This window comes from Cyrtonyx montezumae, unplaced genomic scaffold, assembly GCF_038088225.1.
Source record: "Cyrtonyx montezumae isolate F1298 unplaced genomic scaffold, pur_monq_1.0 scaffold_1, whole genome shotgun sequence".
Classification (NCBI taxonomy): Eukaryota; Metazoa; Chordata; class Aves; order Galliformes; family Odontophoridae; genus Cyrtonyx; species Cyrtonyx montezumae.
The window spans coordinates 25234681-25257064 of NW_027071825.1; the positions used below are offsets into that span (position 1 = coordinate 25234681).

Sequence of the window (22384 nt, forward strand, 5' to 3'; positions counted from 1 at the left end):
GGTGCTGGGGGACTGAGGGAGGGGAGGGAACTGAGCCAGCACAGTGATGGGCTGTGACACACCACGAGGAGTATGGCACATCATTGCCACATGACCAAAGGGTCTTCTTCAGCCCAAGTCCTGCGTCTCCACGCAGCTCTTCAGCCAAAAATATAACCTTAAAATTGATTTTAAGTGCTGGCTTGTATACAGTCCAACCCAACAGTCATGGTGCTAGTGGGAGAATTTAAGTGAGCAGGAACGAGCTGTAGCCCACAAACCCTGACAGATCAGCAGGCATGCTTCCAAGCTCCCATGCCCTGCACTGGCTCCAAGCTCAGCAAAATTACATTATGCATTTATATCCACTCCTTAACGAGGTACTTGCTTATTATAGGGCAATAAAACCCCAGCCTGGGTTAGGTCCTCAGTGCCAGTCCACGCTGGGGCACTGCTGTTTCCCGAGCATCTTGGTTTTCCCTGCAGTGCAAAGCACTGAGATTGTTTCTGGTTTCTTCAGAGTGATGTAGAAAGTGGGGTTTCTCACCCTCCCTTGGTGTGGTGTTAGGTCTGAACCAGAGAGCCCATGTGGGCAGACAGCAAGGGATGGGAGACTGTGTCAGGCCAAAGAATAGGGGAGCAACCCCAGACCTGGGGCACCCATGAGTGTCCCAGCACCGAGCCAGGGCTGCTACCTTCTCCCTGTACACATGCACACAGCTCATCTGAGGTGGGAAAAAAAATAAATAAATAGAACAGATTAACCTATCTGACAGTACAGCCAGGATGTGTCAAAGCCAGCCTGGCTGGCTGGCTCGGAAAAAAAAAAGTGGTTATTACTGCAAACTCTATATACATTATTTATCAAATGAAGTCTCTGCAGCAGGTCCACAATTTGTTTCCCTGCTCTCGTTGTCTTCTCAATGGCAGAAACCCTGCAGTGGGGCTGGGAGTGAGCATCTCACTGCTCTCCTGGCTCTGTGGAGGGAACGCGTTGTGTCCGAGCAGCATGCTGCTGACATGCATCACTGCAGTGGGCTGTGTGCTCTGCCCGGGGCAGCAAAGTCTTGCACAAGCACTGCTGCTGCCCTGAATGCATAGGGGGAGCTCAGCAGAAGTGGCATTTAGTAGGAAATGCCTCTGCTTTTTGCATTGCCTCCTGGACATGCATTTGGCTTCCGGATGCACACACAGATGTGTTGCACACATGAATTTGCATCGTTACCATGGGGCAGTGGTTGGCAGTGCTGTGGAGGAGCTGGGATGAGAGCATCCCGTGCTGGGTAATTCGCATCCACCGCAGATATGCACACAGCTCCGAGGAGGAGCAGGACGGCTCACACACTAATGAAACATGACAGCAAGCAGCAGATACATGAGCACGAGGCTTTGCTGCCTTTTCAGGAGCTGTGTGCTGAGAGCAAACAGGGGAAAAAAAAACTGTGCACGTGGCTGAGAGGGACCCAAGCCAGTGCTGTTCAGGTGGGGTGAATTCGCTAGAGAGCCAGGCTCTCAGGATGGATTTTCTCCTTGCCTGGAGGATGTCCATGTGGTGCTGCACCTTACATCCGTGAGTCCTGTGCAAGGATGGGCAAAGAGAGAAATGCCAGGAACGGGGGTGGGAAAAGCCACTGTTGATGGAGAGGGAAGGAGAAGGATATAAACTCCCTGCTTGTGTGAAGTTTCACCAGGTCCCCACGGCCCCACACCGAGCTCCTGCCATGCAGGTGCTAAATGTAGCAGTAATTAGAAAGCAATCTTGCAGTCGTTTGCACCTGAAGTCCATTTAGGATGGGCAAAAAAGCAGAGGAGCAAAGAAAAAGCCAAACTGGGCGGGCCTGAGTACGGGAGCGGTTGAAAGGCCATTGGTATGGTTGGGCCTAGCAGCAGTTCACAACAAACCCCTGTGGGACACAGCCCCATCTGACAGCCCCTAGCATGCTATGCCTGCAGGTCATTCATCACCCTCCAAAATTAATGACCAGTGTCCGTGCCGAAGGCAAAAATAACCTCTTATTCATTTTTGCTCTTAAGCTACAGTTTCCTTGTAGATTAAGTACTACCACATAATTGGAGAGGGTTTGTTTAGAGGGTGTTTGTGCCCCACGATGCTCTGTAGTTACAGTTAATTACAGTTAATTCCTCCTTTATGGCTTCAGAGCATCACCAGTGCAGCTCTGGGGCCAGTAGAGCTGCATGAGGGTGGTGAGAGGCAGGGATGGTGGCTGTGACATGTAGGGTGGGATCCCCAGAAACCCTTTTTTTGTAAACGTGGGCATTTCTGGGGGAAAAGGGTCTGCATACAGCACTACAAGCCACCACGCTGAGCCTGCCCATGTGTAAAGGAAACGAGCTTGTCCCAAAACTTTGCACTCAACCTTTCCCATGGGATCGTATAGAGGCTACTGATATATGCTGCAAAAATTCAATAAAGAAGCGTGTAATGAAAGAAAGATATAATGTAGGCTGCGATCACAAAGGCATACATGAATTATTAAGCCTGCCGAATTTACAGGCAGCTTGGGGAACTATAGATTTCTTCCTCCAAGTATAGTTAGGGAATGCTGTTTAAAGCAGCAGAGTATTTCATCCTTAACCATGCAATTAGTCAGTGAGGGAAAAGAGCTTGCTCTCCAGGTACCCATGTCACGAGAGCCAACCTGTATCAGTCCTGTGGGTCCTGGGGACACCTGACACATTCAGTCTGTTTTTGAGCAGGGATGCTGCTGGGTTTTTTAAACGTGAAATCATCTCCAGCAATATGCTCCCCAAAAACAAGTGGTTTTGCAGCTGTGCCATACCCACATCCATCGCACGTCGTGGTTTGGGCTTGTCAAGGCCATATTTACAAGCAATAAACAAAGGGCTGCAGATGCTGCTCAGGGACACAGAAATCTATAATTCAGGTGGATGCACTGCAGGACCTATCTTGGCTTTTTACTTCCTCCCTTTGTAGGCCCCCAGGACACAAATCCTGGGTGAGGGGAGGACATCTGGGAGGCAGAGAGCTTTGCTGCTTCTGGAAACAGCTCTCCAGTGTTTTTCTCAGTTTTAGATTGTTTCCTTTTTATTGAGCCCCGTGCACGTAAACGGCAGCAGATTGATCATCTCACGAAGTTTAAACGCTTGGTTCCTGCCAAACTTGAGTTTGAACTTGAATTCACACTGGCCAGGCCCCAGATTCACCCACAAACCTGCTGTTAATGCCATCTCTCTCCCTTGGTAGACAAGCTTTCAGACATACCTGCAACTCCAAAATGCTCCCGTGGTCCTGTTTAGAATAACAAAAGAAAACAAAGAGAGAGCTCCCTTAGCACTGTGCCGTGGGGATGCAACCCTCCTGCAGCATCAGCACTGCCCAAAGCCACTGCGTGGGGTGGGCAGAGTGGTGATGCCACCATTCAATGCCCAAGAAATGAGTGCTGGGCAGCACCCCATGGAGATCTAGGGGAGGACTTTACTTCATTCCTACCACCTATGCTTCTCTGCGACAATCCTGCTTTGAAGCTCTGGCCCAGCTCCATGCTGCTGGCTTGCAGCCACGATTCCTTCCTCATTGAACATGCACAAAAAAATAGAAGCAGGGAGAGAGGCCAAGGAGCTCGCGCTGAGCCTTGCACGCCAGTGAGTCAATCAAAGGCAGGCAGTGCTAATTAGTCCCCGTGCTTCCCCCTGTGCCTGGCCTCTCCATCAGCTGGGCACAAGAGGAGTCAGCCAGGGCCACCAAGGAGCTGCGGAGGAGCTTGGGGTGGACAAAGACTGGGGGATGCTGATGGGCACTGCATGCAGCCCCTCTGAGCCAGGCTGGGTCTTGGGGTGTTGCACTGAGCCTGGTGCTACCAAAGGGGGAGAAACCCTTGGGTGGACCCCATCAGGACAGGGCACCATCAGGGTGAAAGCACTCAAATGCTGCAAAGGACTTGGCTTTTGATATTCTCCTTTGTGCTTAGCTGTGGTTAGCTTCAGGCAGCTAGCTCTGAATTACTATTGAAGGTGCACCCATCCCTCCTCCATCGCTTCCTCCTGTTGTCTTCTGAGGATTCTCAGAACTGAGGCCAGAGTCATCATGAGGGCATGCAGGTAAAACCACTGGGTGGCTCGTGGTGTGTACCCACTATATCCTCTCTTGAGCAGAGGAACACTTACTTCTAATAGCTCAGATACTAGTTTGTACAGGTGAGGAGCAAGATGTATTGTCTTTAAGTTGTTGGACTTCCTGGGATATCGGTTGCTCACATATCATGTCATCTGGATCCTGGGGGTTGGTGCTATCATCCAAGTTAATTCCATATATCATTTCTACCACAGCTAGTTCCCTTAAGATATCTTTCTCCATGGTGGTCCATTTACCTGGATGAAATATCATGCTTTAAAAGGATATCTTTCCCTCATAGCTGACCAGAGCCATTGCCATAGGGTGAAAGGCTGTGTCCCTTTTCCAATTGCTTTGTCAATGCCACTTTCCATAGAAAGAGATCCCAGCTGCTTGGCTTCACTGCCCACTAAGAGCAGACTACTGGTCCCACCATCCCAGCGGCAGAGCATCCAGGTAGCAGCACAGTCAACGTTAGGAATCGGACAGTTTCTGTCTCTTCCTTCTCACTCCACCTTGGAGCAATTTCACTTTATCTGCTTTGCCCGAAATCACAAAGGCAGGGAGAGAGAGAAAGCCTACCTAAGCTCCACGTGCCTGCTCACAAGAGAGGCAGGCAGCACGGAGCCAGGAGGAAACGTGCAGGAAGAACACTGCAGTAATATGGGATAATAACCCTGCAAAGACTGAGAGGCGGCTGAATAGCTGTATTTTCTGGAGTACTGTGGTATTGTAAGAGAAAAACCAGTAAACAAATATTTTCACTGAGAAGCGGGGGAAGAGGGGGAGGCACAGTTGCCCCTCAAAGAGGAGCTTTAGAGCAGGGGTGGTAGCAGTGAGAGAGGGGAACAGCTCAAGATGATGGCCCTTGCAGACAGCAGTACAGTCAGACCACGGCCGAGCAGCACACCACTATCCTCTCCTGTCTCCAAAAACCCACACTCCCTGGCTTGGAGGAGACCAGACTGACCCTGCACAAGGACATTGGCTCCTCGAGACAGGTCTCATCCTAGTGGGAGCAGATCTTGTCCATCCCTCTCCCAGGGCAGTCCTGGACAAACAAGATACTATGAGAGTCCCAGTGGCTGATCCCATCCATACTGGGGACCACTGACCTCCAAATGATGGGAGCAATGCAATTGCAGTCCCAGGCTTGCCTGTCCAGTGGCTCTATCCTGACACCAATCAGGCAGTGACTCCTCATTGGAAACCAGTTGGTTTCCAGCACTGGTCAGCACACAGTAGTCCCAGCAAGATGAGTGGGATCAAATCCATCCCCAGCACAAGTGAGCTGACACTGGTGGTTTCTGGCTGAAGATAATCGTGTCCTTGGAGTCCAGATTGGTACCTGGGGACTTGCAATTGATACAGAAATGAGAAGTTATTTATTTTCAGATCAAAGCAACTTTAACCTGCAATCCAGAGCATGGGTAGGAGGTGAAGCCACTTGATCACAAGGGATTTGTCTGCTTGGAGCACAAACCTAAAGGAGCTCAAGCCTGCATGGTGTAATTTAACCGTGTTTTGCGCTGAGGCTGCTGTTCCTATAGCTACTGGAAGAAGCTTAGCAACCTCAGGCTCAGCCTCTGGGGCACCATGTGTGCCTGTGGAGGTGTCCAGAGGAGAGTAGGGATGTGGCATTTTCACCCATGCGTTGTCATCACCCTCACATTGCTGGCACCCATGCTTTAACCCCTTATGCTCTATGCCCTGTGCTGATGTTGCACTGAATGAAGTTGCCATATGGGGTATTTCTGCTGGAAACACAGGCACGTGGGGTTTTGTTAGTACCAAATCAGCTGTAACCTTTAAAAATACTATAGGAATGAGAATCTGCTCCTGTCATTGTTTGATGGCTGGAGACAGAATGCTTGGAGCATGCTCTGGAGAAGGCCCATCTTCTGGCCCCAGCCCTGGTCCCCTCCTGGGGCTGCTTTGGGCTCTACTGAGGCCAACGGGACTGTGCATGTATCAAGATGGCCCCACATCTCTCTGGACAACTCGCCTCACTAACCTGAGTGCAGCGTCAGGTCTAACACTGACTCTGTTTCCTCTTTGTCCACAGGTCCTCCTTGCACTTGGCCAACCAAGGTTGGCTTAGAAGGCTCTTCTTTCTCCCAAGAAAATGGGGACTGACAGTGAAAACCCTGTCCTGAGAAACGTGCTCATCAGCTTCAACTTGCTGCTGCTGGGTGCTGTCCTGAAGCCGTTCGAGTGCCGGCTGGAGGTGACAACAGAGCCAGCCGAGAGGCCAGCAGTGGATGGGGAGGGGGGCCTAGCCAACTGCAGCCCACCCACCAAAGAGCAGCCCATGGTCTTCCACCACATCTACAACATCAACGTCCCCTTGGACAGCTGCTGCTCCTCCATGCTCAGGTCTTCAGCTGAGGAGGTGAGTTCAGAAGACGACAGGCTGGCGGAGTACACGGAGCAGACCTCCGACAGCGAGAGCCAGGTCACCTTCACCCACAGGATAAACTTGCCCAAGCAGGCCTGTAAGTGCTCCACCTCCCTCCCGTCCCTGCAGGAGCTGCTGAGCAGGATTGAGATGCTGGAGAGGGAGGTCTCCATGCTCCGGGACCAATGCAACTCCAATTGCTGCCAAGAAAATGCAGCCACAGGTAGTAATGCCATGCTGTTAGCTCTTGTTGGGGACTCAGGGCTCAAGCAGGTGAAATAAATACAGAGCTGGTAATGCCACTCAGAGTAGTCACAGAGGAAAATCTCTGTTCAGCCATGCTGTCACAGCTGTGCCATTACAGAAAAGCCCAGCTTAGGGCCTCCGAAGCAGGGAACTCCCTGGAAGGGATTCAGTAACTTGAGCTCCCAAAGCCCACTTGTTTTGAAAACCCCATAAACGGAAGTGTATCCATCAGGCAGAGCTAAAATCCCATTTAAACTGTGGCTGGTAAGGGGTGAGCAGGGTGAACTTCCCATTCTGTTCCCTCCCAGCTCCTTGGGCCCTTTGCTGAGAATGGCCACGGCTCCGCACAGCACTGCTTAGCAGCAGCTATAAACATCAGTGTGTTATCAGCATTCTCCCAGAAACAAAACACAGCATCATCGCAGACACTCTGAAGAAAACAGTTCTTATCAGCTGAAACTAAGACACTGGTGAAGTTCTCAGAGCCTCCATCAGGGTTTCTCCAGTAAAGGTACAGCTCAGTCCCTCCATGATAGTGAGATAATGTGATAAAAATGTGGGCTCTGAAAGGTTTGGGTTAGAGGCTGTTTTCCACGACTGTGTGCGTGGAAAGGGTTAAAATCGAGTAGGAAGAGCAGTGGGAAAAACCTGATTTAAAGGAATTCATTTGAAACACTGATGGAACAATTTGGGTTGCTTGCAACATATGTAGCTGGTCCCATTAAACATTTATCACTAGTTGGATTCTTCACTCGGACCGCAGATGCGTGCTGAGGTAAAACTGGAGTAATTACATTCATTTTACCCAAGATGCTTTCAATTCAGTGCACTTCAAATGAGAGCAGGATCCCTACCCCACAGCCTGAGGCACTTCCCCAAGGAAAGAGCTGTTTTACAGCTCACCTACAAGCATCCTCTCTCCTCGTTTGATAACTTAACTAGAGGCTGAGATCTGAAGAGAACCCGATCACCATTCCCAATGCTTGCGGTTTCTGGGGGAAGCATCCTGCAAAGGAGCCCAAACCAGTCTGTCTGGCTTAGCATGCAACTAAGCCTTGCTACAGGAGCATCTATCATCCAGATGACTCACCTGGGATGAGAGGTTCAGTTAGGGGGGAAGAAAGTCTTCCTGGTGCAGAGGCTTCCTAAGGGTTGGAGGCAGCACTGTGGAAGTGTTCCACTCCCCCCTTGTTTCCTATGAGGAAGAGCAGGCAAAGTCAGCAAGGAAAGAATTAGACAGGCTGGTGTAAACCCAAAGCTGAAGCAGCAGGTCCATGTCATGGGGCAAAATATGGAAGGATTGGCAGCATCAGAGCAATGGGTGTGCTCATCCCCATGAGCCCCTCCTCACCCCAGGGGAGCCCTGCTGAGCAAAGTGGGGACATCACAAGAAGTGGCAGTTTCTCCCTGCCTTCCCACAGCCCTAGTGTGCCCAATCTCATCTGCAAACCAATGGCCCCATCTCAGCTGGAGTCACCGGGATAGGGATGAATATTATGCCTTTGGCTGTAATACTGGGACATAATATTGGGATCACTCAACTGTACAATGAAACTATGCGTGGAGAGGAGACAGCAGTGCCCACTGAGTTGGGGTTAGTGCAGAGGGGCTGGCCAAGGAGGGCTTTTTCCCATGGGAACCACAGAGAAACTAAAGGGAGCTCTGGCATCCAGCAGGTCCACAGCCAGGAGTGCACCTACTCTGAGCCCCAGTATGACCCATACTGAAACTGTGCCTCAGCCAGCCCCAAAGCCACCAACTCCCACAAGGCAGGAGAGCTCAGCCATAGGGAGGACCATCCCTCCCACTTGGCCCTCCATTCACAGACCCCACACCGGGCTCTGACCGCCCATCCCACGTCGTTTTGCAGGACGCCTGGATTACACCTTACCGTGCAGCGGCCACGGGAACTTCAGCCTGGAGTCGTGCCGCTGCGTCTGCAGCGAGGGCTGGGCAGGGAGCAACTGCTCGGAGCCACGCTGCCCTCGGGGCTGCTCCAGCCGAGGGGTCTGCCTGGAGGGTCAGTGTGTCTGCGACAATGACTATGGCGGCGAGGACTGCTCCCAGCTCCGCTGCCCCAACGGCTGCGGCTCCCGTGGGCTCTGCGTGGATGGAGAGTGCATCTGCGAGGAGGGCTTCGGTGGGGAGGACTGCTCTCAGCCCCGCTGCCCCCGTGATTGCTCAGGAAGGGGACACTGTGACAATGGTACCTGCGTGTGCGAGGAGGGCTACGCCGGAGAGGACTGCGGGTGGCTGCGGTGTCCCAACGCCTGCAGTGGTCGAGGTGTCTGCCAGGATGGCCTCTGTGTGTGCGAGGATGGCTACGGAGGGCAGGACTGCTCTGCAGGTAGCAGGGGTGTGTGGGGGGAGTCAGACCTGATTGCATGAGGAAGGGACACGAAGTCCCCAGAGTCTCACAGGAGCTCCACACAGCTTGGGAGGAACCCATAGCTGGTGGAGTCCCATAGTTTGACTGCCTCCCCTATGTTCCTGTCCCCCAGAGATGCATAAAGGTTTGGGAGGCAAGCAAAAAGCCCTTGAGTTTTGTCCAAATTATGGTGGTGAACCATTGTTACAATGGCAATACAAACAGGTCCTCCTTTGCCAGGAGAATAAAACATGTGAGCACATGGCCCCCAGTCAAGAGCCCTTACCCATGTCCTACCAGCAGATCTACACTCCCTCACCCACAGCCAGAGGATAAGCAATGCACAACCTGACACTCTCACTCTCTCTTCCCATCAGTGGCTCCTCCCGAAAACCTGCGTGTGACAGGGATCAGTGATGGCTCCATTGAGCTAGCGTGGGACAGCCCCGGAGCAGCCACTGAGTACGTGGTATCATACCAGCCAGCGGGGCCAGGGGGATCCCAGCTCCAGCAGCGAGTGCCTGGGGACTGGAGCACCATCACCATCACAGAGCTGGAGCCAGGCATTGCCTACAACGTCAGCGTCTACTCAGTCATCAGCGATGTCTTGAGCAGCCCTGTCACCACCAAGGTGACAACCAGTAAGTATCTGCCTGCACTTGTCGCTTGGCATCCCAATAACCAGAAGTGAGGCTCTTCAGATGGCTGCAGAAGACAGCACTGGCCCAAATAACGAGGAACATTCACAGCAGTCTGTAGTGGTGCATCCATCTGATATTTGACCTATCCTATGATGGCTTTCCTGACATAACACACTGTCTTGCCACAGTGTCGTGCAGCTTTCTGAAGCTAGCTCACATTTTCTGTAAGATCTTCTGTCTGCAGAAAACTGAGCCTTCAGAAAAAAATACTGGAGATATGTTTACCCATAAGTACATCTGTACGGGGATAAAAGAGAGCTGGAAATCACTCCACTCTCTCCAGGAAGTCTCTGTTTGGAATTGAAACCTTAAAGGCTGAAAATCAAGGAAAATTTCAGTGGTTGCTTGAAGCCCCCAGGACAAGGCCCAAAATATTGTAGGTTCTGGTGATACATCATACCAGTCACACGTACTGCTCCTGTTTCTGGATGGGCTCCCCAAGTGGATGTTGCTGTGCACCATGAGGGTCTTGGTTCCTGAGGAAAAAGGGAACAGCAGGCTGTGACAGCAGCCTCCAAAAAGAGCACTTGGGAAATCAAAGGCGGAGAGAGCACAAGGAAAACAAGTGATGCCAGTACCCCTCTTGCAACCCCATCACTCACCCTGTTGGTGCAGTGTCACTGGGTGCAATGAAGTGGGATATTACAGCAGAGGGCATCCCCTTCCTCTCCCTCCAGCCCAAAAGGGCAATAACAGAGAGCAGCAGAGCCCCATTTCCATCACTCCAGTAACACGATAGCTGCAGGGAGGTCACTCCAGCCCTCACCACCTCCTGGTCCCTTCTAGACTTGGCCACGCCGCAGGGGCTGAAGTTCAAGACCATCACAGAGACGACCGTGGAGGTGCAGTGGGAGCCCTTCTCCTTCCCTTTCGATGGCTGGGAGATCAGCTTCATCCCTAAGGTACCGTTACCTCGCAGCACGGCATCACAGGGGGTACACCCAATGGCACCCCAAGAAGCCCAGATCCGAATGACCAGCCATTAGCTGTCAGGGCTCCAGTTTGCCCAACCACGTGCTCAGATAGTTCCTGCCATGACATTTTAATCACATTGATGAACAGGTAGAACCGGTGCCAGAAAAGATGAAAGAGATGGAAGTGTTGCCCTAAATATCGCATCTTTTCCATATGCGGTAACAAAAATTGTACATCAAGTATTTCATCTATATTCATAATTTCTACACCATTTAGCCATAAGTATAGCTTCAATTGTATATGGAGCCTCTTTACAAGAGGCTTTCAATCCCCAGCAGTAAAAGAAATGCTGATTAAGGGCTCAATTATGCCATTTTCCCTTGTACAAAATCCTCGCTGGAGTCAGGCAGCTCTGGGCAGTAGGAACTGTAGAAGTTGGCCCCAGAGTTTTAACAGCTCTCAATGGCAAAGTGTCATGAGACAAAGCACAAAAGAGGGGGCTGGGGGCCTGAGATAACTCACTTCCAAAAAAGGCTGGAAGCCTCTTGGTGCCATTTTTGCTCCACAGATTGTGTCAGAAGACAAAGTTTGGGTACCGCGGTTACAAAACCAAGGGCATGAGGATGGAATGCAAAAATGTGGTATTTCAGGATGAAATGGGGTAATAGAATCATGGAATGGCTTAGGTTGGAAGGGGCTTTAAAGATGACACAGATTACAGACAATGCTGCTAAACAGGGAGATGCCAGGAAAAGACCACCGGAGCTTTCAGTCCAGTGGCAAACAAATAGTGCATCATTCAAGCATTTCACTGATACTCATGAATCAATCTCAGCAACCCCACCCCGAAGCAAACAAATGGGTATAGATACGTTTTGGGGTGAGGAATCTGTGGTACAGAAGTAAGCGTCTCTCCCACAAGGACATCAGCAATAGGTTTTCCTCAAGCCAGCCCACTGAAGCTAGCTGCTGGCTCCCGTTTCCCTTTTTTAAGCTTAAAACCAGCAAGAAACATGTTGGAAATGAAACAAAGAGATGAAGTACAAAAGGAAGGCTGTTCCTCGGGCAGGCTTTCAGGGATGGGAATAGTTGCAGCTCATATTTTTGTACCGTCCATCGAGCGAGCGGTCTTGCGTTGTGAAGATGCAGTTGTGCTCCTGCTGCCGAAATTAGGCTTTCTCAAGTCTGTGTCATCAGCTTTTCCCCTGAAACAAGACAGAGGGTGCTGTCCCCCTGGCAGCCGTGCTTGCACTCACTCGGACAGACACGAAACCATTGCTGCACCCCAATTAAAAGCAAAACCCAAGAGGAAGTGACATGAAAAAAATATATAGTGTTACAGCAAATAACCCCTGCACTGTGGGCTTGCAAATCGAGGTCAAGCAGCCTTTCCAAAAGCTGGGTGTGGGGACACTAATTTTGTCCTCCGTGTCCTCAGGGGGAGTGCACACCTTCCCTCTTGTGCAAGCTGCCCCCTGACCCCCCAAGTTGCTCCCCAGGTACAGGAGTTACTGCACATCTGCTCACGTTGGGGGAGAGGCAAAAAGGAAAGAGAAAGCAATGCAGGGGTATGTGGGGCAATGAGCATGGCTCTGCGTGGCAATCGGGGAAAGGCTGGAGGGATGGCAGACATGGAAAAGAAAATTAGGCATGGTGAGATGGCAATTTATGGGTAAAATGGAAGATTTCCTGTTTAATGAGGAAAAGAGATGAATATGGATTGAGAGCTATGTGCACAGATTTGTTTAGTGCGTTATTAGTTAAGACAGCAGCAAGAAAAGATCCATTGTCCAAACACTGGCAGGGAAGGTGACATTTGCAGTTGCTCAAAAGACTTACCTGTTTTTCAGAGCACAAAACAGAAAGCATAATGAATTCAATCAGGATGTTTTAAAAGGAGGGGGTTCCAAAATAAAGACATGATGGTTTCACCCCTGCATGAAACAGACAGCTCCTGGCACCTGGGTAGCAGCCGTGCAGGCAAAAGGAGGCTTTGGTTTTATCTTTTCTATTCTGGAAAATATGCAGATGGCAAAATACAGCAAGGTATGAGACAGGAGAGGGAACGGGAGCACTTCCCAGCTCTACAGCTCAGGTAGTCCACATCTGGTGGGTGACTTTGCCTCAGGCTCCTGCATCTCCATGATGAGACATGATGCATCGAGGATATGGGGGGGTACAGGGCTGGGTCATTACTTTTCCATGCAGCAGTGCCTCTACACCCCCAGAAAAAAGCTTTTTCTATGTTTTTTCATTAAATCCATTCCTCCTTCCTGATGCCTTTTCTCCTCCCTCCCTGGCAGAACAACGAGGGCGGTGTGATCGCCCAGCTCCCCAGCACCGTCACCACCTTCAACCAGACAGGGCTGAAGCCAGGTGAGGAGTACACTGTCACCGTGGTGGCTCTGAAGGACCAAGCCAGGAGCCCCCCAGCCTCCGACAGCATCTCCACCCGTGAGTGAGCCCGGCACCGGGCAGCGCATCCCAAGAACCTCAGCACCCCATAGCAAAATCAGCTCCAAACACAACTTCTGCTGGGGCTAGAAAGGTGCTGGGGCATCAAATACACAACAGTGGTTTTCTTCAATCACTATTTGATGCTTAGCACAACCCAAATGCCCAAGCTACAGGTGCACTGGGTTTTCCTGCAACACTCTGCCCCTCTCCCTCACATACTGCTGCGAGCACAGAAAGCACTGTGAGTTTAATGGGGTTGGGAGCCATGGCTCTGATCAGTTTGTATGCTATCGCTGCATGAATTCCTCTTCTCTGTTAATCTCACCCGAGGCACATTTGGGAGGTTGGACGTGCCCAAGAAACAGCTCTGAAAGTGCACTGCCTACTCACCTCCTCCACATTAAAGCTCCCACCTGCTTTTGTGCCGCTGAACACCCTGTCCTCCCACCCATTCAGGCAAATCAGGCAGTGGGGCAGGGAGCCAGAAGCAGCGCGATGAAATTCGGCATGCGTAGAAGTACGCAGTCCCCTCCTCGCCAAGAGGATGTGGTAATGGGCAGAGCACGGGGAGATGCTAATCAGGGGCTTTGGGGAGGAAGGGGTGGTGCCAGGATGGTCCCTCCACCAGGCAGCCCCTCTCTGGCTGCAGATCTGAGCTTCCTCAGTACAGTCCTGCTCAGCTTGACACGGCTTAACAGAGACATCTCCTGGTCAAGGAAAACCTTTCCCTTTTCCTAGGAAGTCAGAGTTTAAAAAGAGAGGCTGGTACATCAAACTAGGCTGTTGACTTTAGCAAGGAAGCTCAGCAGGGCTGTTCTCTCCATCACCAACATGAGATGCACGGTTTGAATGAGCCTTGGCCAAGCTGGACACCCAGCTCCGACCTAAATACCCTTCTTCCCAGAAATCCTTTCCTCCTCTGTTGCCCTTCTGTCCTCAGACCTCACCCCACTACTCCCAATTCCCCCACATGTCTATTCTAACCTTCTTCGTCCTTCCCACCCCTGCACATAGCCCCCAGAATTTCCCACCCTGGGGCACAGCCTTCACCACATCCTTATTACATCATGACATTTCCAGTATATGTAGTGTAAAGGACAAGTAGCACAGCTCAAATTACAAGACTAGTGTGTTTTTTTTCACCACCTTTTGGTCACAGAAGAGATAAATCAGGCAGCCAGTGCATCAGCAGTGCCATAGCACAGGAGCCCCTGTCCATGCTGATGGTCCCTCTGGACTCAAAGCATCCCTCACTTGGGCTGAGCCTGTGATTTCCCTTGACTGAGCACTGGAGGATGCAGAGAAGGAGAGCCCAATTGTCTGCAAAATAGAGTAAAAATGTCCTAAACAACCTCTCAGGAGATGCTTGGTATGAATGCTTTAGCTACAACCCCTTTATCTGAGAAGGTTTGGTGGTGGACAGCCTTCATAGCCCCACTCCCAGCTGGATATGAAGCTTCATCAGAGCAGTTGCATTTTCTCCTCCCTCCCCAGTGCTAACACGTTGGCAGCTCCAAGAGCTGATCCTGCAGCTTAGCTACAAAGCAGGAGTTGGCACTGGTGCTGGAACATGCCTGAAGAACTTCTTCAGCTCTTGATGGTTGGATCAGTCCTTGGCCCTGTGTTATTTAACACGTTGTCAACACCTTTCAAGAGCCGTAATAGACAGAGTATCATTGCTGATAAATTTTGTCAATGATAGAAAGGCTCAGAAAAGAGTAAATTGAGTGGAAAGAAGGAGACCATCGATAAAAGCATTTTGAATGGCTTGAAGAGCTGGGCACAAAGGAAAACTGCATTTTTCTATGCATCACCAAGTACGAGGAGTTCTCTAGGGGCAAAGAAAACGGACCAGAGAGAAATGTAGGAAGTTTTATTCTAGGAGATAGCTCCTAAATAAGACAGAGAAGAATTGTTACCAACACTCAGCTTGAGAGGGGCAGAAATTGCGTGTATCCGCAATGCCCTGCTCAAGACAGATGTCAGGAAAGTAGAGGGTCTGGAATAAGGCACTGGAACCCACCATGACCTGTGAGTGCTTTAGGTTGGAAGAGTTGAGCCTCTCAGCCACTCCACTCCTAATTTCCACTGCTCTGAGGGCTGACTCGCAGCTTGGTGTCCCCATACCTGCTACCCTCCCCCATCCAACTCTCCCAAATTAACCACCCCTCGTTTCCCCCACCCTCTGCAGTCATCGACGGCCCGACGCAGATCCTGGTGCGGGACGTCTCCGACACGGTGGCCTTTGTGGAGTGGACACCGCCTCGTGCCCGGGTGGACGCCATCCTGCTGAAGTACGGGCTGGCGGATGGGGAGGGCGGGAGGACCACCTTCCGCCTGCAGCCCCCCCTCAGCCAGTACTCCCTGCAGGCCCTGCGGCCCGGCGCCCGCTACCACCTTGCTGTCAGCGCCCTACGGGGCGCCAACGAGAGCCAGCCGGCCCTCACCCAGTTCACCACAGGTAGCTGGAGGAGCCGGCGAGGGGGCTGAATGCGGCAGAGTGGTGTGGTGGGTGGGTGGGAAAGACCCTCTAGAAGGATCAGGTCCAGCCGTCAACCTGACCTACCGAGTCACCTATGCTAACACGTGCTCCTTAGCGCCGTGTCTATGTGTCTCTTGAGTATCTCTGGGGATGGAGACTTCTGCACTGACCCGGGAAGCCTGTTCTAGTGCTTGCCTACCCTCACTGTGAAGAAATTGCTCCTAATGCCCAACTTAAACCTTCCCTGGTGCAACATGAGGCCATTTCTTCCTTGGCAAGCACAAAACGTGATGAACATCCACTTCACTGCAATTGTCCCAGAATCATAGAATCGCAGAATGGCTTGGGCTGGAAGGGAACCCAAAGATCATATAGTTCCAGCCCCCTGCCATGGGCAGGGTTGCCAACCACTAAATCAGTCATCAGATCAGATGCCCAGGGCCCTGTCCAACCAATCTCTTGTCGGATTGCTGCAGAGAGTGAAGGGATCCCCCTTCAGCCTCCTCTTCTCCTGGTTAAACAATTCCACCCCCAAAACAGCAATTTTCACCCTTAATGCCATCCACAGACCAGTGTGCACCAGGGAGGTCTGAGTTTAAGGCAGTGTTCCCATACCTGCTCAGCACTGAGAGCCTGAAAACTCAGCAATCAAGCAGCACAGTTAAAAACATGGATATCTTATTTTATATCTTATATGAATAGCCTAACTGGTCAGTAAAATTTTAATTAATGCTAAGCCTGCAGATAGCTAACGGGTTTAATTTACCGTGCCATAAAGGAGGAGGTAGAGAGCGTATATCAGTGCTGTTTTATGCCATCTAAATTACTTGTCATGTACATCACTGGTGGATACTAGGCTCCTATTACAATAACCACAGCGTGTGAATTGTGTGTATCTATCTATGCAGATATATATATAGGATGAGATGTTCACTGCAATTTATTCGCTGAGTTGGCCTTCCTTGCTCTGTTTCTAAAAGATGACATAAAAATCCCTCCTAAGCCCAAACTCAGAGCAGGAATTAATGCCCGCCTCCTGCACAGCCAGAGCCCACCCTGCTCAAACCCATTGCTCACAGGAGGCTATGGTGCAGATCTGAGCAGGTTTGGCATGCAGCCTCTGCAGCACTAATAAAATGTTTGATCAGTCCAGACAGTGTCTGAGCATGAATGAGCCTGCAGAGACGCTCAAAGTCTTCTAGGAGAAGTTCAGGCCAGTGCTTGATGGCTTTATAGCACTGGTCTTGTCGAGTTAATGAGTGGCACCTCCAGGTCTGTGCCGAGAAGGGAGGGGAGAGCAGTTGTCCCAGTGATGGGGATGTGCCACCTGTGTCCCCTCAACACCTCTCAGCCATGCCACAGCTCCCAGAGCCAACTGGTGAGACCATAGCATCATACAAAAATTAAAATCTCTGAGATCTAGTTCAACCACAGAGAGACCATGCCACTCTTCCTTGTGTTGCATAGAGATCGATGCCCCCAAGAACCTACGGGTGGGCTCGCGGACACCCGCCAGCCTCGAGCTCACCTGGGACAACAGTGAGGCAGAGGCACACAGCTATAGGGTGGTCTACAGCACCCTCGCTGGAGAGCACTACCACGAGGTTCTGGTGCCACGGGATGCCGGCCCTACCACCCGGGCTACTCTTTCAGGTATGTCTGCACTACCTTCATCTTTATCCTCACACTCATCCTCATTCTTCCTGCAAGCCCAAACCAGCTTGCCCTGGTTTTCCTTCTGTGAGTCTGGGTGATGCTCAGCTGGGAGCCAAGTGATGCCCTTTGGTGAGGCTGTCCCAAGAGTCCAAAGCAGAGCTAGCAAGGGGTGGAGTGAGAACTGGGGAGAGGAAGAAACTTCAGGTTGATCTAGAGAAAAACACTGTTTCTCTTTTTACTTTTTCCCCCCCTGTTGGGACACTCATACTCTACATGGTATTCTACCCAAGTTCTTTGTCTTTTTCCTCATCAGCACAAAGCAAAGGCAAAACCAGGGATAGCAAGCAAGTTTCTCCAACATTGCATGGTCCAGTCTGGCTCTTGGATGCCACCGTGCTCTGCAAGCACCACCACACCCCCCTGCCAGCCTCACCAGGAATGTCCCCAAACACACTTTGCATTAGCACCACGGGGAGCCATCCAAGATCTATTTTCCTTTTTCAGCTGCAGCTGGTTGCCTGCCAGATCTGCAGCTCAGGTGGCATTTTGGGGGCAAAAAACCAAAAAGCAAACAAAAAAAAAACCAATTACATACCAAAAAGATATCATTCGTTGAGCTTGAGACTTATCTAGATCTTCAGTATGGCACGGCACCAAGTCCTCCCGTGTTGTGTCAGGCTCAGACAACTCTGCCATATGGGCCTATAGGAACAAACATGTTCAGAGGGAAAGTCTAATGCAAAGTTACAGGCATTGAGTCATGAGAAAGGCTGGAGGGCAGGAGAACATTTAGTGCAGTTAGCTTGAAAAATGTGCTGTGCAAGAAAGAATTCAGTAGGGTTAGTTTCTGCTGCACTCCTGAGTGGGGAAATAGAACGGAGATGGAAGAGGACAGCAGGAGATAGGGGTTCTGGTGCTGGTCCTCTGTCCACTAGGAAATTCGCTGCCTTTCAGGATGAGATGGAGGGGACAGATGAGAGGACAGCCTCTTCTGATGGCATGGTTGCTGCAAACAGCCTCTCTGAATATTTGTCACACACACTGTAGCCCTCTCCTCTAGGGTTTCATCACCAGCAGCCTGCTGGGGCAAATTTGCAGCTGCTGAGGAACTGGTGGGGTCCATGACATAAAAGCCTTCATCTGCCTCCAAGAATAGCGTTGAGGAAAGGTGCTAAGCAGAGCTTATCAAATATTTAAGGTTAAAAAGACAGCAAATCTTGCCCTGCCCCATAGGTCTCTTTTCAAAGATGAGAATCTGCAGAGCTGTCAGAAATACTGGTGATTTTTCCCTATCCAAAAGATGGGAGAGAAGAGGCTGGGCTTCAGGTTTATGGCTTTCTCTGACCCAATTGGGAAAGATCAACTGAGCATGAGGAGTAGAGAAATGAAGTTGTCAAAAGCCAAGCAGGAGTGACAGACCCAGGAGATGCTCCACAGAGATAGAGCAGCCACCAGCAATAGGTGCAGACAAAATGAGCTCAATTAGCTCATTTCCCACTTCCTGGGTGGGAGGAACCAAAGGACACATCCTCCTCGAGGAACGTGCTTGAGTCAGCTCCCAGCTAGGTTGTGCATTTACTAATTAATGTCCATTTCATATACTCTGCATAATTTATTGCTTTTCGAGACACCAACCCTGCGACAATAGTTGAAGCTGAATCATTCCGGAAACAAATACAGCTACTTTATCATTGCCATCTCATTTTGCTTCCTCTCGCTCACACACAATTTCTGTCTTGATGCCAGCAATTACAGCAGGCCTCAGTAACAGCTTTTAAAAATTGGTTATTTCTGAGCTAGAGTAATCCCATTTCCCTGTCCAAAGGTATTTGGGGACCTTTTAAAAAGGCTTTCTACAGCATCCAGTGGAGTGGCTGAGCTGCAGGGGGGTTGGTGATTCTAGAGGTACTCAGGAGTGTCCCTTCCTCCAGCTGCAGTGAGATCGTTCTCCAAGACCACCAAGCTGGGCGCTACCCTCACGAACCTCTGTGTCTTTTACTCCATCTGGCAGATCTGGTGCCAGGGACAGAATACGGCATTGGGATTTCGGCCGTGATGGACAGCCAGCAGAGCGTGCCAGCAACCATGAATGCCAGGACTGGTGAGTCTAGCCCCATTGCATTTGGCCTCCAAACACAGCCTCATCCCATGCCCCCCCACCCCCAGCTCCTACAGCCTCCATGGGTCAACCCATGCATGGGGACAAATATCTGTAATACCCAACCCACAGAGCTTGATAGTCCCCGGGACCTCCTGGTGACAGCTTCCACGGAGACATCCATCTCACTGTCCTGGACCAAAGCCATGGGTCCCATTGACCACTACCGTGTCACCTTCACTCCTGCCTCGGGGATGGCCTCTGAGGTGACAGTGCCCCGTGACGAGTCGCAGCTCACCCTCTCTGAGCTGGAGCCAGGGACAGAGTATACCATCTCCATCATCGCTGAAAGGGGACGTCAGCAGAGCCTGGAGGCCACCGTGGATGCTTTCACAGGTAAAGAAAATAAAGTGGAGATGGGGCCAGGCACAGGACACTACCCCATTACCGCTTCCCCAGTACCTAAACTCACAAGACAGGGATGGGTATGAGAGATCCAGGGTAATCCGTCCATATCAGAGCAGGTCCATGGACCTGTGAAGGATGATGGCCTTACCAGTGTGGGAATCCTGACTCTCTGGATGGTGGCACTGAACATGTTTGGCTGGAGGTTCCCGTAAGGAGGAGTTAGGGAAGCCAGCACGTGCTGTCCTCTGTGGTCTGAGTGGGCAGAAAGGAGAATCCAGACCTTGAGGGGCCTCAGGAGTACCTCTGGGGTGAAAAAAATCATGGTTGACAAGTGCAGACAGCTCATCCCAATGGTAGCAGAATGTCCCCTCCACCCACAGCATGGGGCTGGGGTTGTAGATGTTAGAACTGAGGAAAACACCATTTCCCCTTTCCAGTTCTGCCTCTTGACCCCAGCACAGATTCAGACCACTGGAGCACCCAGATGTAGGGCTTTGCCACCTCCCTTATATCCCATATGAGCACCAGTGCACAACGTGGGGTACGAGCAAGAGGTTGTGAGCTTCTGACTGTGTGTGGGGGGCTGCATCTCCCCTCTCTGGCCTACAGGAGTCCGGCCCATCACTCAGCTGCACTTCTCCCAGCTGACATCCTCAAGTGTGAACATCACGTGGAGCGATCCTTCCCCACCTGCGGACCGCCTGGTCCTCACCTACAGCCCCCGGGATGAGGAGGCAGCACAGCAGCTGGCACTTGATGGCACCCGCAGGCATGCCAGCCTGACGGGTCTGCGGCCATCCACCGAGTACCTGGTGTCCCTGGTGGCTGTCCATGGTGCAGTCAGCTCTGAGCCTGTCACAGGCTCCATCACCACAGGTACCCACTGGGCTGAGAACCCATCAAGAAGGTGGATGGAGGGAGGGCGTGTGGATCTGCCTCCCACAGCTGTGCTTTCTGCTCCGTCCCATCAGGGATGGATGCACCAAAGGACCTCAGAGTGGGCAACATCACCCAGGACTCCATGGTCATCTACTGGAGCCCTCCTGTTGCTGCCTTTGATCACTACAGAATATCCTACCGTGCCGCTGAAGGTATGGAGTTAGACATTGTGGAGAGTCTCTCCTGCCATGCTATACCCCAGGGTGCACATGGGGCTGGTCCTAAGTTAAGCAGAGGACTTCAATAGTGTCCCAGCATCTTCAGCCCATTTTGCTCCTACTTTTCTTTTCTCTTTGGGAAAATGTGGTGCACCAGCAGCTGCTGGTGCTGGGGAGTGGGGGCAGAGGTCAGTCCTACACCACAATGTGACCCAAACCACAGCCAGCACAGCAAGCTCTCGACCTGCTCTTCTCCTGCACCCTCCTCTCCAACCCTTGAGCCCAGTTTTTGACTATGATGCTGAAAAGGCCGAGTAGAATGATGGGCACATGTGTGTCAACTCATGGACACAAAACACACTTGTTTGCAATGTCAGCCCTGAGCTGTGGCACTGCCATCCCCTCCTAGGCAAACACTGCACGTAGGGCCAGGGCCAGCCATGCCACCAAAGCTCTTGGCTCTGTCCCTGCAGGGAGGACAGACAGCACGGCCATCGGCAATGACGCCACCGAGTACACCCTCCGCCTTCTGCAGCCTGCCACCAAGTACGAGATCGGAGTGAAGAGTGTGCGGGGCCGGGAGGAGAGTGAGGTGGCCTCCATCACCACGTACACAGGTGGGAAGGGGTTCCTGGTGGCAGGCAGTGAGTCATGTCCTGTCCAGAGGAAGGGCTGGCAGCCCTTGCTCTTTTTGGCAATCAGGCAGCCAAGAGCAAGCGGAACCTAATGGCATGCTGATGTGAGCTTAAGACGATGAGTGAGACTCACAAGGACCCACTGGGGACTTTCAAAGTATGCCTAAGCAAAGCTTTTTCCTGTACATGCATGGCTTGTCACGGAGGGAGTGACAAATCTGTGTACCAGTCACTGAGAGGGCAGAGATGTGATGCAGGGCAACCATAACAACCTTTCCTAAAGGAAGTTCAGGCTTCCAAAAATAATCCCTAGGGAAATATGTGTCAAAGCCCTGAAACGAACAGCATCTGTTGAAAGAATGAAACCCTCTGCTATCCCCAGATTCCTCAAAACCTAAAAAACTTCAGCTCCCCAGACTGTGTATCAGAAATACGGTGGAAAGCAAACCCAGATAGAAGAGCAGAGCAAGCTACAACACTCTGCTCTCCAGCTATGGCAGCAATATCTCATCTGTAGGTAAATGTGAAGAGAGGCAGGGCCACAGGAAGACCTTCCAGCTCCTAGACCGGAGCCCCTTAACACACCTGACTCTCCAAATCTGTCCCCTGTGCAGCTATGGATGCCCCGCTGGGTGTCACTGCCACCAACATCACCCCCACCGAGGCACTGCTGCAGTGGAACCCGCCGCTGATGGATGTGGAGAGCTACATTGTCGTCCTCACCCACCACACAGGTGTGCTGAAACCCCACAGCCTTCTGCAGCAAGATTTGCTAGGGCTCCACCTAAGCTCACTTCCATCTTCCCCCCCCCACCCCAAACCTGGGATCTTGGTTTTCCTTCATGGAAGGA

The 22384-nt window shown here is 51.4% G+C and overlaps 1 protein-coding gene across 1 annotated transcript in view; it reads left to right on the plus strand.

Moving 5' to 3' along the window:
- TNR (tenascin R) overlaps window positions 1–22384 on the plus strand; it is a 48598-nt gene that overhangs the window by 16592 nt on the left and 9622 nt on the right. Inside the window, exons 2-14 of the mRNA XM_065746826.1 lie at window positions 6138–6693; window positions 8587–9063; window positions 9462–9725; window positions 10572–10687; window positions 13004–13154; window positions 15349–15618; window positions 17107–17292; window positions 19307–19396; window positions 19526–19789; window positions 20411–20677; window positions 20773–20892; window positions 21372–21515; window positions 22148–22267. Coding sequence (XP_065602898.1) covers window positions 6198–6693; window positions 8587–9063; window positions 9462–9725; window positions 10572–10687; window positions 13004–13154; window positions 15349–15618; window positions 17107–17292; window positions 19307–19396; window positions 19526–19789; window positions 20411–20677; window positions 20773–20892; window positions 21372–21515; window positions 22148–22267 — 2965 coding nt within the window. The 5' untranslated portion in view covers window positions 6138–6197. The remainder of the gene's footprint in view (window positions 1–6137; window positions 6694–8586; window positions 9064–9461; window positions 9726–10571; window positions 10688–13003; window positions 13155–15348; window positions 15619–17106; window positions 17293–19306; window positions 19397–19525; window positions 19790–20410; window positions 20678–20772; window positions 20893–21371; window positions 21516–22147; window positions 22268–22384) is intronic.